This window comes from Trachurus japonicus, chromosome 11 (assembly GCF_045865225.1).
Source record: "Trachurus japonicus isolate A0001 chromosome 11, Traja_1.0".
NCBI classification, from domain to species: domain Eukaryota; kingdom Metazoa; phylum Chordata; class Actinopteri; order Carangiformes; family Carangidae; genus Trachurus; species Trachurus japonicus.
The window spans coordinates 3,663,441-3,678,549 of record NC_140917.1 but is presented as its reverse complement, the minus strand read 5'-3'; the positions used below and the strand labels follow the sequence as shown (position 1 = coordinate 3,678,549).

The 15,109-nt window shown below is 42.3% G+C and overlaps 2 protein-coding genes across 2 annotated transcripts; both read right to left on the bottom strand.

The window, feature by feature from the left end:
* Window positions 1-259: 259 nt before the first annotated feature.
* LOC146977908 (nuclear factor 7, brain-like) lies at window positions 260-1,683 on the bottom strand. The gene has a single exon (XM_085790293.1). The coding sequence runs from the start codon at window positions 1,681-1,683 to the stop codon at window positions 286-288; it is 1,398 nt and encodes a 465-aa protein (XP_085646419.1). The 3' UTR covers window positions 260-285.
* A 3,885-nt stretch (window positions 1,684-5,568) lies between these two features.
* LOC146977907 (nuclear factor 7, ovary-like) lies at window positions 5,569-7,093 on the bottom strand. Its single transcript, XM_085790292.1, has one exon. The coding sequence runs from the start codon at window positions 7,091-7,093 to the stop codon at window positions 5,693-5,695; it is 1,401 nt and encodes a 466-aa protein (XP_085646418.1). The 3' UTR covers window positions 5,569-5,692.
* Between the last annotated feature and the right edge of the window lie 8,016 nt (window positions 7,094-15,109).

Here is a 15,109-nt window from a genome sequence, read left to right as displayed (position 1 = left end):
ATATGTAATTAAACAAGAAGAAAGTGATCAACTGATCAAGTGGTCAGTATTTTATCTTTTTTTTTTAAACTCTTCACTCCATACAAAGTCATGATAACAAACGTAATATGAAATTATTTATACAGATAAAAAAGAGTGAATATGTTTTACAGATTAAAAGTAGTAAAAAAGGAAAAGTGTAATAATGAGACAGCAGGAGGACAGGTGCAGTTTAACAGGTTTAATTCACTGACTTTTCCCTTTAAGAAATGAACAACATTATAAATATGATCATCCTCTTTATCTCTAACTGCTCTGCTCCACTGTCACTGACACCTTCACTGGTAACAGCTTCAATGGGAGTTTATCACCAGTGAGAAGGTATGGAAACATCTTCTGAGTGAAAGTGTGTGTGAAGGTGTGTATGTGTGTGTTAGTATCAGGATCAGAGAACGACAGTTTTCCTCTGTTCAAGTCCAGTTTCACTCTGATCCTCTGGAACTTCTTCTGCTCTGAGAGAACAGTGGATGGAGCTGATGGTGAACGTACTGAATATTTACCTTCATTCAACCATAACATCCATAATCCAGACCATATCGCCTTTCCCTTCCTCTGCACAGACTCTGGTATCACACCCAGTAACCACTGTGTATTGTGTCCAACCTCGACATCCCAGCTGTGAGTCCCTGAGTTAAAACCCTCAGAGCCCAGGACAGAGCGGTAATAATCGATCCTCTCTGGATTGTCAGGAAGCTGCTGTTTGTATCCTCCTCTCACACTGGTCAGATCTCCAGACAGGATGAGTCCTGGATAAGCAGTGTTTGGGTCCAGAACCACAGGACTGTAGGAGACCATGTCCTTCATCTTGTTCCAGATGTTGAAGGTCAGGTTGCCCAGGTGTTTGGCCTGGTCTATCAGAGCTCCTGAGTCCAGCTGTGGATCCTCCAGCAGGGGGTGCTGCTGGACTCTTTCCACTGCAGCCTTGTAGTTGAGCAGGAATGAGACGTCTTCAGCTCTCAGCTCGTCCTCTGTGGCTCTGACTGTGTGTGAAAGAGCTGCTATCTCTCTGCTCAGAGCCTCCATCTTCTCCTTCATCCTCTGACTCTTCTGCTCCTCTTCCTCCCTCAGTGCAGCCATCCTGGCCTCCTCTTCCTCTTCTAGAAACTGGTGAAGCTTCTTAAACTGTTCCTTAATCTGCCTCTCTGTGTGTCTGGCCTGGACCTTAATGTATTTTGCTGTTTGATCAAACTTCACTTGAACTTCTTCAAAACCCTTTAACTTCTTCTTTAAGGGCTCCAGAGTTTCCTCAAGTTCCTTCTTGAGTTTCAAAGCAGCTTCATTGATGGGTCTGAATCTGTGGTTGGTGTGTGTTTTTGAATCTCTGCAGATGAGACACACTGGCTGCTGATGGTCCAGACAGAAGAGTTTGAGTTTCTCAGAGTGCAGACTGCAGAGAGCCTCTGAAGATCTCTGCTCTCTCTCTAGTAAGAAGCTCTCACACAGGTTCTTCAACACCAGGTTACAGGGTGGTTGGTTTCTTGAAGATCTTGTCTTACAAACTGGACACAGTGGATCTTGTTTCTCTCTCCACCAGCTCTTCAGACAGTCTTTACAGAAGCTGTGGCTGCAAGTCAGAACAACAGGATCTCTGAAGACCTCCGTACAGACCGGACAGCAGAGATCCTCCTCTAATCTGGAAGCCATTTAGTCTGTGAGTGAAGCTGAAAACACAGCAGACATGAGAGAGTCAGTAATGGCTCCCCTCCCCTCGCTCCTCTACTGACTAGACTGAAGTTTACTGTGACTCTGAGCCCATGTTTTAGTCAAACTTAACTCACCTTCAATGTGTAGAGTGTCAGCAGGTTGAAGCAGCAGTGATGTAGCTGGACTCACTCACAGGAAGTTGTTAGTTTGGTCTGAAGCTGAATCTGATCGTCTCTTCTTCAGTCTGCTTCTCCGGGACTGAAGTGGAAGTGCAAGGAACTGTTTCTTTGTCTCTGGTGAGTGATGTGAGGGGGCGGAGCCAGGGCCGATTGGGAGATATGCGAGGCCCAAGGTGAAGTAGTGCTCCCCGGCCCATCACATCTACATAGGCTACTTGCCAACATGGTGTATAAATTGTCATCATTTCTTGCCTTGTACTTTAAACCTGATGAAGGAACCTTGTTCTGAAAATCTTGTTTCTTTGATAGTCAATAAATGATTCTGTTTAATGTTTACCATTGAGGACAATAAAAAAAAATGTCAAAAGACCCTTTAGCAGGTAGGTTTGCACGTATTTTATAGGTGAGTGAGTTTTGAGACTGTGACAGACCACATGTCAGCTGTAGGAGAGGAAAACTGTTCTCAGCTCCACCGCGACGAAGGTTGTTTTTTAGCGACCCGGCTAAAATACAGGAGGACACACGGTACCGGCGCAGATCCTGGCGCTACATACGAAATGGCCCCCCATGTGCTATGATCAAGGCGGTGGCCCGCTAACCCTGCCTGTAACTTGGCGTATCACTGCCTCGCAGCGCGCAGGCAGACCAGGGTTGCCAAACACTGGCAAATATCCCCTACAATCTTACTTGTTTCCTTCAATGTAAAATCGGGAGATTAGCCGGAAGGCCTCCAAAGCGCAAGGCCCGAGGCGGTCGCCTTGTTTGCACCCCCATTGCGGCGGCCCTGAGGACAGAACACCACACACCCGCAAAAGCAATCTGGTTTATGCAGTCTAATGCAACGAGGAATGCAAAGACGATCTAATTTGGAGAAACAAAACAACCGCTGCATAAACGTATGGCCCCACACAGGAGAGCCAACTCCTCAGGCCTGGACTCTGCTGTCCATTTACATCTCAAGCAGAAAGCCCACTCCTTTCAGGACAGCAATGTTCACACCCTAGACAGAGAGGACAGATGGTAGAGTAGTTAAAGAAACCATAGAGAAACCATCCCTCAATAGGGGAGGAGGTCTCAGACACCACCTATCTCCAATTTACAATGCTGCCCTTTCAAACAACTGTTCACAAGTGGCCTGTGACTCCAACGACTGTCATTATAACACAATAGGGCACTAACGAAGTCGAAACCAACTTTCCACCAAATACAGTCACTCTAACGACTGTCGTTGGCACATGGAGCGCAAAGGCGAGGCAAGGCAATTTTATTTGTATAGCCTGTGCATATTCTCATTTGTCCAGGTCATAGTGTCTCAAAGGAATTTTAAATCGAAAGCAACTGGACTTGGTTATTTGTCTAGGAAGACGTTTCACCTCTCATCCAAGAGGCTTCATCAGTTCATGCTCGCATCTGACCAGGCTGGGACTGGTCTTTATTTGTATAGCCCGTGTTTACAAACAGTTTGTCTCAAAGGGCTTTACATGGCATCATAACAACATCCTCTGCCCTTTGACCCTCACATCGACTGAGGAACCCAGGCACCCAGTGACATAATCAGCCTTGTTAAAGCCCTCCCAGAGGTTAAATACCTGGGTCTCCACACCAGATAGTTGGACCAGTCCCAGCCTGGTCAAGTGCAAGCATGAACTGATGAAGCCTCTTGGATGAGAGGTGAAACGTCTTCCCAGACAAATAACCTAGTCCAGTTGCTTTTGTTTTAAAATTCCTTTGAGATAAACTCATGTAGATTAATAACACAAGCTAGGAATAAATTAAACATAATAATTGTGTGAAAGCAAAAGTCTTTTTTGTTCAGGTAATAATTGTAACATCAAACTCTATCGTTGTATCCCTAATTTATCTGTTTATATGTCATGCATGCCATCAACATATTTTTGTCAGGTGACTGACAGTAGAAAGACTGGAGGAGATGGAGGAAGAGCGGCTGGAAATTCACAGGTGATGACTACAGCCAGAGTGTCACAGTCTGCTCTGCCCCTCCCCCTGCTCTGCTGCTCAGCCACACCCCTCATCAGTTCAGCTTTCACCTGCTGCTCTCACCTGCTCACCATCTCCAATCAAGTCAGTAGATGCAGCCTCACTCCACTCACTCTTTGCCAGATTGTCTTTGCTCTCATGCCTGATGATTGGAAGACGCCATTCAACACCTCAACTGGACACTGTACCTCGTAATGCCGTTCGGCCAGACCAATGCCCCTGTCGTCTTCCAGGCAGTGATAAACAAAGTGCTCCAAGCCATGCTCAATCTTTATGTCTTTGTTTATCTTAATTACATCCTCATCTTCTCCCAGTCCAAGGAGCAACACATCCACCATGTCCAGTCTGCACTCCAGCACCTCCTGGAGAACTCCCTGTATGTGAAAGCAGATACATGTGAGTTCCATGTCTCTTCAGTGTCTTTCCTTTGTGGCACAAGGCAACATCCAGATGGACCCAGCCAAGGTCTCTGCTGTCACCTGTAGGCTGCTACGGCTAATATGTTAGCAATATTCATTAAATTAACATATTCTTCATTTTTGTCATTGACAACACAAAACCACCCACATGTAATAAACTTGGAAATTATCATCCTTTATTTTTAAGGTAATTATAAAAACAATCTTAGTAAAACAGACCAAAGTAATTAAGATAATGAACAATAATCAATGAACAAATGCACAAATACAACTAACCAAGCACAAACTTCACACCTCTCTCTTCAACGACTCAACACCTGCTCACATCAACCTGTCCTCTGTCTCATGACTGATGCTGAGCTGATTGTAACTAACTATCTGACACCAGGTGGAGCCATTTGTCAGCTTCTTAGGAAACACAGGATGGATGGGAGTTCAAATCCAGTCCAAACTCAGACCACATGCTCATTTTCTGTGAAACCAGTTATAGTTTAAGAGGAACCATGCAGGATTTTTTACTTGAATTAAACAGCTGTGGAGTAATTATGATGGTTGAACAAATGACTTGTAACTTGTGTTTGAATCACTTTCTGGTACCTTGGTGTTTGACTATTTTCTGATATTTTACTGTATAATACATAAATACCAATACCACACAGTGAAAACACCCAATGATGCATGTTTTAACTTGTTTATCAATGAAATAGTCAACAACTGATCCAGAATCAGAGAAGTAATCATTACTTGAAGCCTTGTACCAAGTTGTTAAACCACTTTGACCAGCGACAACAATAAAATGCTGCATCAGCATTGGCATGATGGATCAGCCAACATTCCTGATGATATATTCAGTGCAGTACTTATACTGTGCAGAGTACTTGTACACAGTGTGGTGTTAGTACTTCATCTCAACACTTCCTCCACCTCTGCTGCTAATTATAAAGAGAATGGGATGTTGTGTAGATGCAGGAAACGTTAAAGACGAAGCTGAATATGAAACCAAGTCAAGAAAACATTTTATTATGTTGATGAAAAACAGGAAAGAATGTACATTAAGCTTTTGTGATGAACTGACACGTTGATACATTTTAGATCATTTAATATGAACAGATACAAACATTTCACATATGTAATTAAACAAGAAGAAAGTGATCAACTGATCAAGTGGTCAGTAATTTATCTTTTTTTTTTTTTTAACTCTTCACTCCATACAAAGTCATGATAACAAACGTAATATGAAATTAATTATACAGATAAAAAAGAGTGAATATGTTTTACAGATTAAAAGTAGTAAAAAAGGAAAAGTGTAATAATGAGGCAGCAGGAGGACAGGTGCAGTTTAACAGGTTCAATTCACTGACTTTTCCCTTTAAGAAATGAACAACATTATAAATATGATCATCCTCTTTATCTCTAACTGCTCTGCTCCACTGTCACTGACACCTTCACTGGCAACAGCTTCAATGGGATGTTTCTAACAGTGGAAATTAATGGAAACATCTTCTGAGTGAAAGTGTGTGTGAAGGTGTGTATGTGTGTGTTAGTATCAGGATCAGAGAACGACAGTTTTCCTCTGTTGAAGTCCAGATTCACTCTGATCCTCTGGAGCTTCTTCTGCTCTGGGAGATCAGTGGCTGGAGTTGATGGTGAATATACTTTGTATTTACCTTCACAGAACCGTAACATCCATAATCCAGACAGTATCTTGTTTCCCTTCCTCATCACAGACTCTGTTAACACACCCAGTATCCACCGTGTATTGTCTCCAACCTCGACATCCCAGCTGTGAGTCCCTGAGTTAAAACCCTCAGAGCCCAGGACAGAGCAGATATAATCAAACCTCTCTGGATTGTCAGGAAGCTGCTGTTTGTCTCCTCCTAGTCTCAGACTGGTCAGATCTCCAGACAGGATGAAATATGGACCAGCAGTGTTTGGGTCCAGAACCACAGGACTGTAGGAGACCATGTCCTTCATCTTGTTCCAGATGTTGAAGGTCAGGTTGCCCAGGTGTTTGGCCTGGTCTATCAGAGCTCCTGAGTCCAGCTGTGGATCCTCCAGCAGGGGGCGCTGCTGGACTCTTTCCACTGCAGCCTTGTAGTTGAGCAGGAATGAGACGTCTTCAGCTCTCAGCTCGTCCTCTGTGGCTCTGACTGTGTGTGAAAGAACTGCTATCTCTCTGCTCAGAGCCTCCATCTTCTCCTTCATCCTCTGACTCTTCTGCTCCTCTTCCTCCCTCAGTGCAGCCATCCTGGCCTCCTCTTCCTCTACTAGAAACTGGTGAAGCTTCTTAAACTGCTCCTTAATCTGCCTCTCTGTGTGTCGGGCCTGGACCTTAATGTGTTCTGCTGTTTGACCAAACTTCACTTGAACTTCTTCAAAACCCTTTAACTTCTTCTTTAAGGGCTCCAGAGTTTCCTCAAGTTCCTTCTTGGGTTTCAAAGCAGCTTCATTGATGGGTCTGAATCTGTGGTTGGTGTGTGTTTCTGAATCTCTGCAGATGAGACACACTGGCTGCTGATGGTCCAGACAGAAGAGTTTGAGTTTCTCAGAGTGCAGACTGCAGAGAGCCTCTGAAGATCTCTGCTCTCTCTCTAGTAAGAAGCTCTCACACAGGTTCTTCAACACCAGGTTACAGGGTGGTTGGTTTCTTGAACATCTTGTCTTACAAACTGGACACAGTCGATCTTGTTTCACTCTCCACCAGCTTTTCAGACAGTCTTTACAGAAGCTGTGGCTGCAGGACAGAACAACAGGATCTCTGAAGACCTCCTTACAGACCGGACAGCAGAGATCCTCCTCTGATCTGGAAGCCATTTAGTCTGTGAGCGAAGCTGAAAACACAGGATACAAGAAGTAGAGTCAGTCATGGCTCCCCTCCCCCTTTTACTGACTAGACTTTAGTTTAGCCTACTGTGACTCTGAGTCCAGGTTTTAGTCAAACTCACCTTCAGTGTGGAGTGTCACCAGGTTGAAGCAGCAGTGTTGTAGCTGGACTCACAGGAAGTTGTTAGTTTGGTCTGAATCTGAATCTGAATCTGATCGTCTCTTCTTCAGTCTGCTTCTCCGGGACTGAAGTGGAAGTGCAAGGAACTGTTTCTTTGTCTCTGGTGAGTTATGAGGGGGTGGAGCTTTGAAAAGTGAAGGAATGTTGAACAGCTCAGTCCAGATCAAGGGGGGAGTTGTTGGTTCAACAAGTGAAGACCACTTCCGCGTTCAAAAAGCTGCAGTGCCCCCCGCGGCCTCTGGGGGCTGGTGTCAGAAGTGAGCAACTCTCCATTGACCCCCATGTTAAAATAGCCGACTTTGCAACTTAAAAAAACATATTTACAGTCTCTTTCATTTTATCGTTTTGGTCTCTACCGATAGTTTCCACCACCATTAACACTTGTGCACCACAAGTGTTTTAGTATTGTTTAGTCTTTAAATTTGTGCATAAATTACGTTGAGTGACAGGTTTACAGACGGTTACCGGCCGTTAATTGGTTGTTTCGAGTTCAGTGGGCGGGTTCTCAGCCGGCTAACCGCTGCACCTCTCCAAATATGGCAAGTAGACTCCACCTAAAATCCAAGATGGCGCAGTTCAAACCCCCGTCATAGCAGCACAAAACAGACTCCCCCAAACCAATGGGTGACATCATGGGTGCTACGTCCATTGTTTTTACAGTCTATGGTCCAGATGAATGTAGAGGAGCAGTTCTAAGCACGTGCCTCGTATTCAGGGGCGGAGTGGCCATCGGGAGGACCGGGAGATTTCCCGGTCGGCCGGCGGCCAATAAACTCAAGTGAGCCGGCCCGCAAGCTGCCCTGCGTGGCCGTGTGGTGCTCACGAGTTAAAAGTAACTTTAAATGCAAGCCCCGACAATAATCTCAAAGCTCTACCTCGACACCTATGTTGAAAGTCCAACCTTTATTTGTACCCCTTCATGTCTCTCTACATTTCACTCATGGTTGCAATAGTGAATCAGACTCTCATCAATCCAGCCTACTAAATTATTTTTGTTTAGCCTCCTATCTTTATCTAATTATTTCTGTTCAATGTTACAGAACTTTAATGACCACAAAATATAAAATAACCAGCAATTTAATTTGTTTGTTTGTTCTTAAGGGCGATTCCACCAAAAGAGTGCCATTTCTGTCCCCAGCATATTACATGTATAAAAACATGTAATAATATAATATAAATTGCATTTAATTAATAAACAAAGCACCATACACATGAATCACTGTAGAAATTAAAGATATATAATTTTTAATTACTATAAAAAGGCTTTCAAAGCACTGAAACATAGCCTTTGTTGCATGTCCCCAGAGCCAAACGCTATAGTTTACCACAATGCATTATGAATAAAATCCTTCTAAAATCTCATTGTTTTTGCATATTAGTGTGACTTAATATTATATCTACACTTATATAACATTTTTTAAATTAAAACCTAATTATATTTTGGTTAAAATTCACATTTTAGTCCCGTCCCCAGGTTTTCACTCAGTGCTGTTACCGGAACACATTCTACACTCTAAAAGTTTTGGACCATTCCACCAGTGACATGTTCTGCTGGAAGTGACATCATTTAGGTCTTTTGAAAGTCATGGGAAGACCAACATTAAATTCTGTAATTTATTTTTCCTGAAATTGAATGATATTGTAGCTATGTCAGGGTCCGTCACTCTTAAAACTCATTCCTGTTACCTAAATTATCTCTAGACAGTGTTTGTTGATATCAAAAGTGAAATATTCAGTTAAATCGAATGTGCTCTGTGTGCTCAGGCTATTAGTATAGATGCTATTTGGCTAGATTTCACACAATTGCTGATTTTATGCTAAAAACTCATTGCTGTTACCCTCATTGCTGTTACTTTTTCTTCAAAAATGCAATGATAAAAGCAGCAATAAATTAAATAAAGTAGCCTGAGATTGACCAGTACTCATTTTGAATGAGTAAATGTGTATATTAAAAAATTCTATACTGAAATGGGATGAAAAATGAAGTTTAATTTTTAAGAGTTACAATGAGCAAATGGCACTCTTTTGGCGGAATGACCCTTAAACTAATGTAGAATGGTGCAAAGCCTCATGGGAAATGCGTCAGCCTGTCACTGTGAAAGTTATCATTAAACTAGCGGCTACGGCTAAAAACAGAACGACTCACGGAAGCCAACCAACAAACCTGATCAGTCCTGCCCGTGTGTTACGTTATCTACAAGTTATATTAATTTAACAAGACAACACAGTCCGTGCTTTACTGTAAGTGGGCCAGTGCGCGTCGGTACGCGGACCGCGGTACCGTTACGAGCCGGAACCTCTCACATCACAGCAGCAGCTACTCTGTCTTCTCCATGGGCACCGAAGCATGTTGGTGAGTAGGACAAGACCCGAAACGAAACCGTGGCGTTTGCAGCGCGCTGTCAGTAAAATCAATTTGCAGAGTGGCCACAAATTAGTATTTTGTGGGAACGAATTAGTATTTCGTGGCCACAAATTATAATTTTTTTCCCGCATGTCATATCTGGGGCTCCGTAGACTTCAGCATATCAACAGGTACTCCTCGATGAAGACTCCAAGAAATATACAACTGTACACACTCACAAGGGACTGTTTGTTTACAACCGCCTCTGCTTTGGTATAAACTCTGCTGTCAGTATCTTCCAGAGAATCATGGAGAACCTGATGAAGGACCTCAGCGTGGTGGTTTATCTGGATGACCTCCTTATAATGGGCAGAGACGAAGCAGAGCACCTCATGAACTTGGACAGAGTCCTACAGCGTCTCCAAGAGAACGGGTTGAGGGTGAAAGAGTCCAAGTGTGAGTTCGGCAGCCTCTAAATAACACATTATCCGCCGCAAAACTCGTTCATTTCACCAGTATTTAGTTATGATAGGCTAGTGCTATTCCCCTCCGAGCCCGTGGTGGCATGTTATCAACATCCGGCGCCTGTAGGTTGACCTACTAACCTCTGATCTGGATGATGTCATCTCCAACCGCTTCAGCATTCGGGTCCATTTAGGGGGGGAATAGCACTAGTGTATCATAACCATAGACTGTATAAAGAATGGACGTAGCACCCGTGACGTCACCCATTGGTTTGGGGGAGTCTGTTTTGTGCCGCTACTACGGGGGTTTGAACCGCGCCATGTTGGATTTGACTTGCCATATTTGGAGCGGTGCGGCCGTTAGCCAGCCGAGAACCCGCCCACTGGCCTCGAAGCAGCGGTCTCTGGACCTGTCACTCAACGTTTCCGCGCCCTAATTGGCCAGAATTTTAAACCTAATAACAGTAAAACGGTAGAGTTTAAAAAAAATTCACCCCCCTCAGAGTGTGTGCGGGGGTAGAAACTATCGGTTGAGACCAAAAAACGTAATGGTACCAGGCTTTGATCATGTTTACTGAGGATGTAAAGTCGGCTATTTTAACATGGGGGTCTATGGAGCATGCTCCCTTCTGGTACCAGCCCCCAGAGGAAGCCGAGGGGATTGCAGTTTTGAACACGGAAGTCAGCTTCACTTCTCAGACCGACAACTGCCCCCATGATCATAACAAAATATTATTAAATGAACGAGTTTTGTGGCGGATAATGTGTTATTTAGAGGCTGCATTGCGTGCCCCTTGTTCTCGCATTATACGGATACGCGCCGCTCCACTGGGGCTAATTTCGTCAAAACAACTCCAAATGACACCAAAGTTATCTGGGTGAGTAAAATGATCGTATTTTATGCTAGAAATAAGGTCCAGGTTGTAAAAAACGGAAATTATCCTTTAAGAGCTTTCCTGGGGCTGGTTAACTATGATGGACGTTTTGCACCACAGCAGAGCGCAGGGCTTGCATCGCTCTACAGTCTGATAAAAGATGAAGCCACCTGGAAATGGAGCAAGGCTGAACGGGATTCATTCAAGAAGTGTAAACAACTTTTGACAAGCAACAAAGTGTTGGTGCACTACTACGATCCACACCTGCCACTAACCCTCGCATGTGATGCTTCTGCTGATAATTAACAAGTGTAGCCAGTAAATAAAAGAAATAAATAATTGCAGTTGCAATCAACACCCAAGTAATCAATCCTGTTTATAGCTTTCTATCATACTATGTTTTAATCTGTTTCTAAATTGTATTATGTGTTTGCTTTGTTTGAGATCCTCTGTCAAGCTATTCCACAGTTTTACTCCAACCACAGAGATACACATGCTTTTTAATGTAGTGTTTATTCTTGGTTGTTTCAAGTTACGTTTCCCTCTTAACTCATATCTCCCCTCTCTTTCTTTTAACAACAGCTTTGTATATTATCTGTGCAGTTTTAACTTTTACTAAGTCAGCAAACTTTAATATCTCCATTTGATAAACATCTTATTGGTGTGGTGATTGTATCCTGCATGAAAGACAAAACATTTAATAAGAACAGCACAAAAACAAACTATTTTTTAAAGATAAAAAAGAGCAAAGAAGCATAAAAAAGTAGAATAAAATAAATAACATTTAAAGTTCTTAACAAGAGCTCAGCCATAACCTTGTTTTCACTTTTAGCACTCCCCTCCCCCTTCCCCTTAAAGGAGAATTCCGGTCATTTATGACCCCTTCTAGATACAAAAGTTTTCTCCTCGGCTTACAGCAGAGCAGAGTGACTGGCAGACCCGTGTTTCAGACCAAACACTCTATAGAAGTGATTGCTGTCAGATGATATAACTATTTAAGACTTATATTGACACAAACATTTCACTTACTTCTAAGTAATTAATTTATATTGTGGCAATCTAGGGTTCTAAATTATAGATAGCTCTAACAGAGACTACGTCCAGCTTTATCTGCAGCTCCTGTGACCCATACACTGCTCAACTCCAGGAGATGCCACTTTATTATGCTCTGAACACAGAAGACACATGAATGAAGGGAGGTCTCTAACCACACACATAACCTCACGTATGGTGTCAAGGTGATTTCCTAACAGTAATTATAACTACATAGATCAATAGTATGTCTCTGCAGACCCGGAGACCGCAGATTCAGACCCGCACGTTCAGACCCCTTGTAGAGACCCCTACTGGTTGACTTTAAAACTGCAACTCCACAGTCTGGACCGTTCAGACCCCTTCTTATGGATTTTCAACAGGGCAAAGTTGAAATAAAACACCAAGAATCTAATTGTTTGTGAAGTTTGGATTACTTTTAAACATTTTAAAAAGATTTTGGACTAAATAAATAAATAAAACACGAAGATCTAATTGTTTGTGAAGCTTGGATTACTTTTAAACTTTTAAAAAATCTTTTGGACTAAATAAATAAAATCCAAATAAAACACCAAGATCTAATTGTTTGTGAAGCTTGGATTACTTTTAAACTTTTTTAAAAATATTTTGGACTAAATAAATTATTAACCTCCAATGAAATGACATGCTTTTATGTTCTATTTTTATGTTCAATGTTCTATTGCATGGGGTTATAATGACAAAACAGTCTTAAAATAGCCTACAATGAATTGAATTGAATGGAATGAAATGGTTTCAAATGTTTTATTGCACAGGCTTTCATAAACAGTCTTTATATTATGGCAGTGCTCCTTCTTTCCTCATCTGCCTTTTCAGCCTCCTGCAGAACTCGCCCACTTCACTGAAAACAGACAAAATGATAATACTGGAATGGAAGAACCATTAATTTACATTGTTGACTGATGCAGTGCGTATACTTTCACAAGAAACCTTACCATGAGAAAAAAAAAATCCCACAGTCGTTCCCACATGTCTGGCGAGGCAAGCCCTAAAATGAATAAAAATAAGTGGACATTACAGGCAATAGTCAATTTTTTCCCACACAAATCATGTATTTATACTTACTGGAATTTCATGTCCTGTCCTCTCTGTCCAGGATGAATTTGCTGAGCAATTTGTCTAGAGTAAAAAATACAAACGTCAATAAAAACAACATGTTGTAGCATAAAGTTGCACTTACAGTACGTGAGTCTACAGTGGCAGTACCAATGACCTACACATAGGCTGTTTAATTTTTGTTTAATTTAATGCACACGGTATTAACAGTTTCAGTTTCATTAAAAACAATATGCCAAGAGAGCTTCTAGCTGAAAAATGCTAAGCTTGGTTAGCATTTGACGTGCATAAGGCTAATTGTAAACGTATTATAAGTCAAACGTTCGTTAAAAACTTTTATGACATGAAACGAACTAAGTGATTAACGTTCAATACCTTTTTCCGTGGTCTGCACGTCCATGTTCCGAGTAGGTAACATTAGCATAACACAAACCAGGGGGCACTGTAGCAGAAAACCAAGGGGTCTGAATGTGCGGGTCCAAACGTGCGGGTCTGAATCTGCGGTCTCCGGGTCTGCAGACACATGCTACTCACATAGATCAATGAATTAGAACTTAATCAATAAGACAGTAACACTGAAAGTTGCCAAACTGCAAAAGATAACATTTATGGTGGTTTAAAACAGAGTTAACACTAACTTAAACTCACAGACACACTGTCACAAAGCTTGCTGGGAAACCCCTACATCTACCCTCCCCAACACGCTACAATATTATGTATGTATTAAAGCAGAAGTAAGCGATCCGGTCGTTTTGGCTAACTTCTTGTCAGCCGATGGAGTTAGCAGCCCCCGCCCTCGTCATGGATCTATTGGTCCTCGTCCCTACGTCACCACATTCAGGCGCATCCCTTGGCTGCACACACAGCCCTTCATGCCGTTCTCTCTCCTCATTGGATAAAACTTGTAGGATACGAGAAAAGTTTTCTCCTCGGCTCAGAGCAGAGCAGAGGGACTGACAGACCCGTGTTTCGGTCCAAACACTCTATGTAAGTGATTGCTGTCGGAAGATATAACTATTTAAAGCAGAAGTAAGTGGTCCGGTCGTTTTCGCTAATGCTGCGTTCCAGGCAGGCTTTTGAAATCGTAAATTACAGCTTCAAGTCACAATTTATGACTTTGTAGCGTTTCAGGCAACCCACTCGTGTTTTTCCGACCTGTTTTACCGGTGAAAGTCACTATAACGGCCACTCGTAACTTCCGACCGGTGAACTCGTACCAGATCGAACTGGTACCACTTCACAGGTCGGAAAAATACGAGTTACGAGTTTCCTTGAACGCACCATAACAGTCCTCGTCCCTACGTCACCACATTCACGGCGTTCCTTGGCTGCACACACAGCCCTGCATGCCGTTCTCTCTCCTCATTGGATAAAAACTGTAGGATACGATAAATGTTTTCTCCTCGGCTCAGAGCAGAGCAGAGGGACTGACAGACCCGTGTTTCGGTCCAAACACTCTATGTAAGTGATTGCTGTCGGAAGATATAACTATTTAAGACTTATATTAACACAAAAATATCGCTTACATCTGCTTTAACTCATATCTCCCCTCTCTTTCCTTGGACATTTTTTGAATAGGGAGTAAATTATTCTTGGCTTTGTATATTATCTGTGCAGTTTTAACTTTTACTAAGTCAGCAAACTTTAATATCTCCATTTGATAAACATCTTATTGGTGTGGTGATTGTATCCTGCATGAAAGACAAAACAAGAACAGCACAAAAACAAACTATTTTTTAAAGATAAAAAAGAGCAAAGAAGCATAAAAAAGTAGAATAAAATAAATAACATTTAAATTTCTTAAAAAGAGCTCAGCCATAACCTTGTTTTCACTTTTAGCACTCCCCTCCCCCTTCCCCTTAAAGGAGAATTCCGGTCATTTATGACCCCTTCTAGATACAAGGAAAGTTTTCTCCTGGGTTTACAGCAGAGCAGAGTGACTGGCAGACCCGTGTTTCAGACCAAACACATAAGTGATTGCTGTGGGAAGATATAACTATTTAAGACTTATATTAA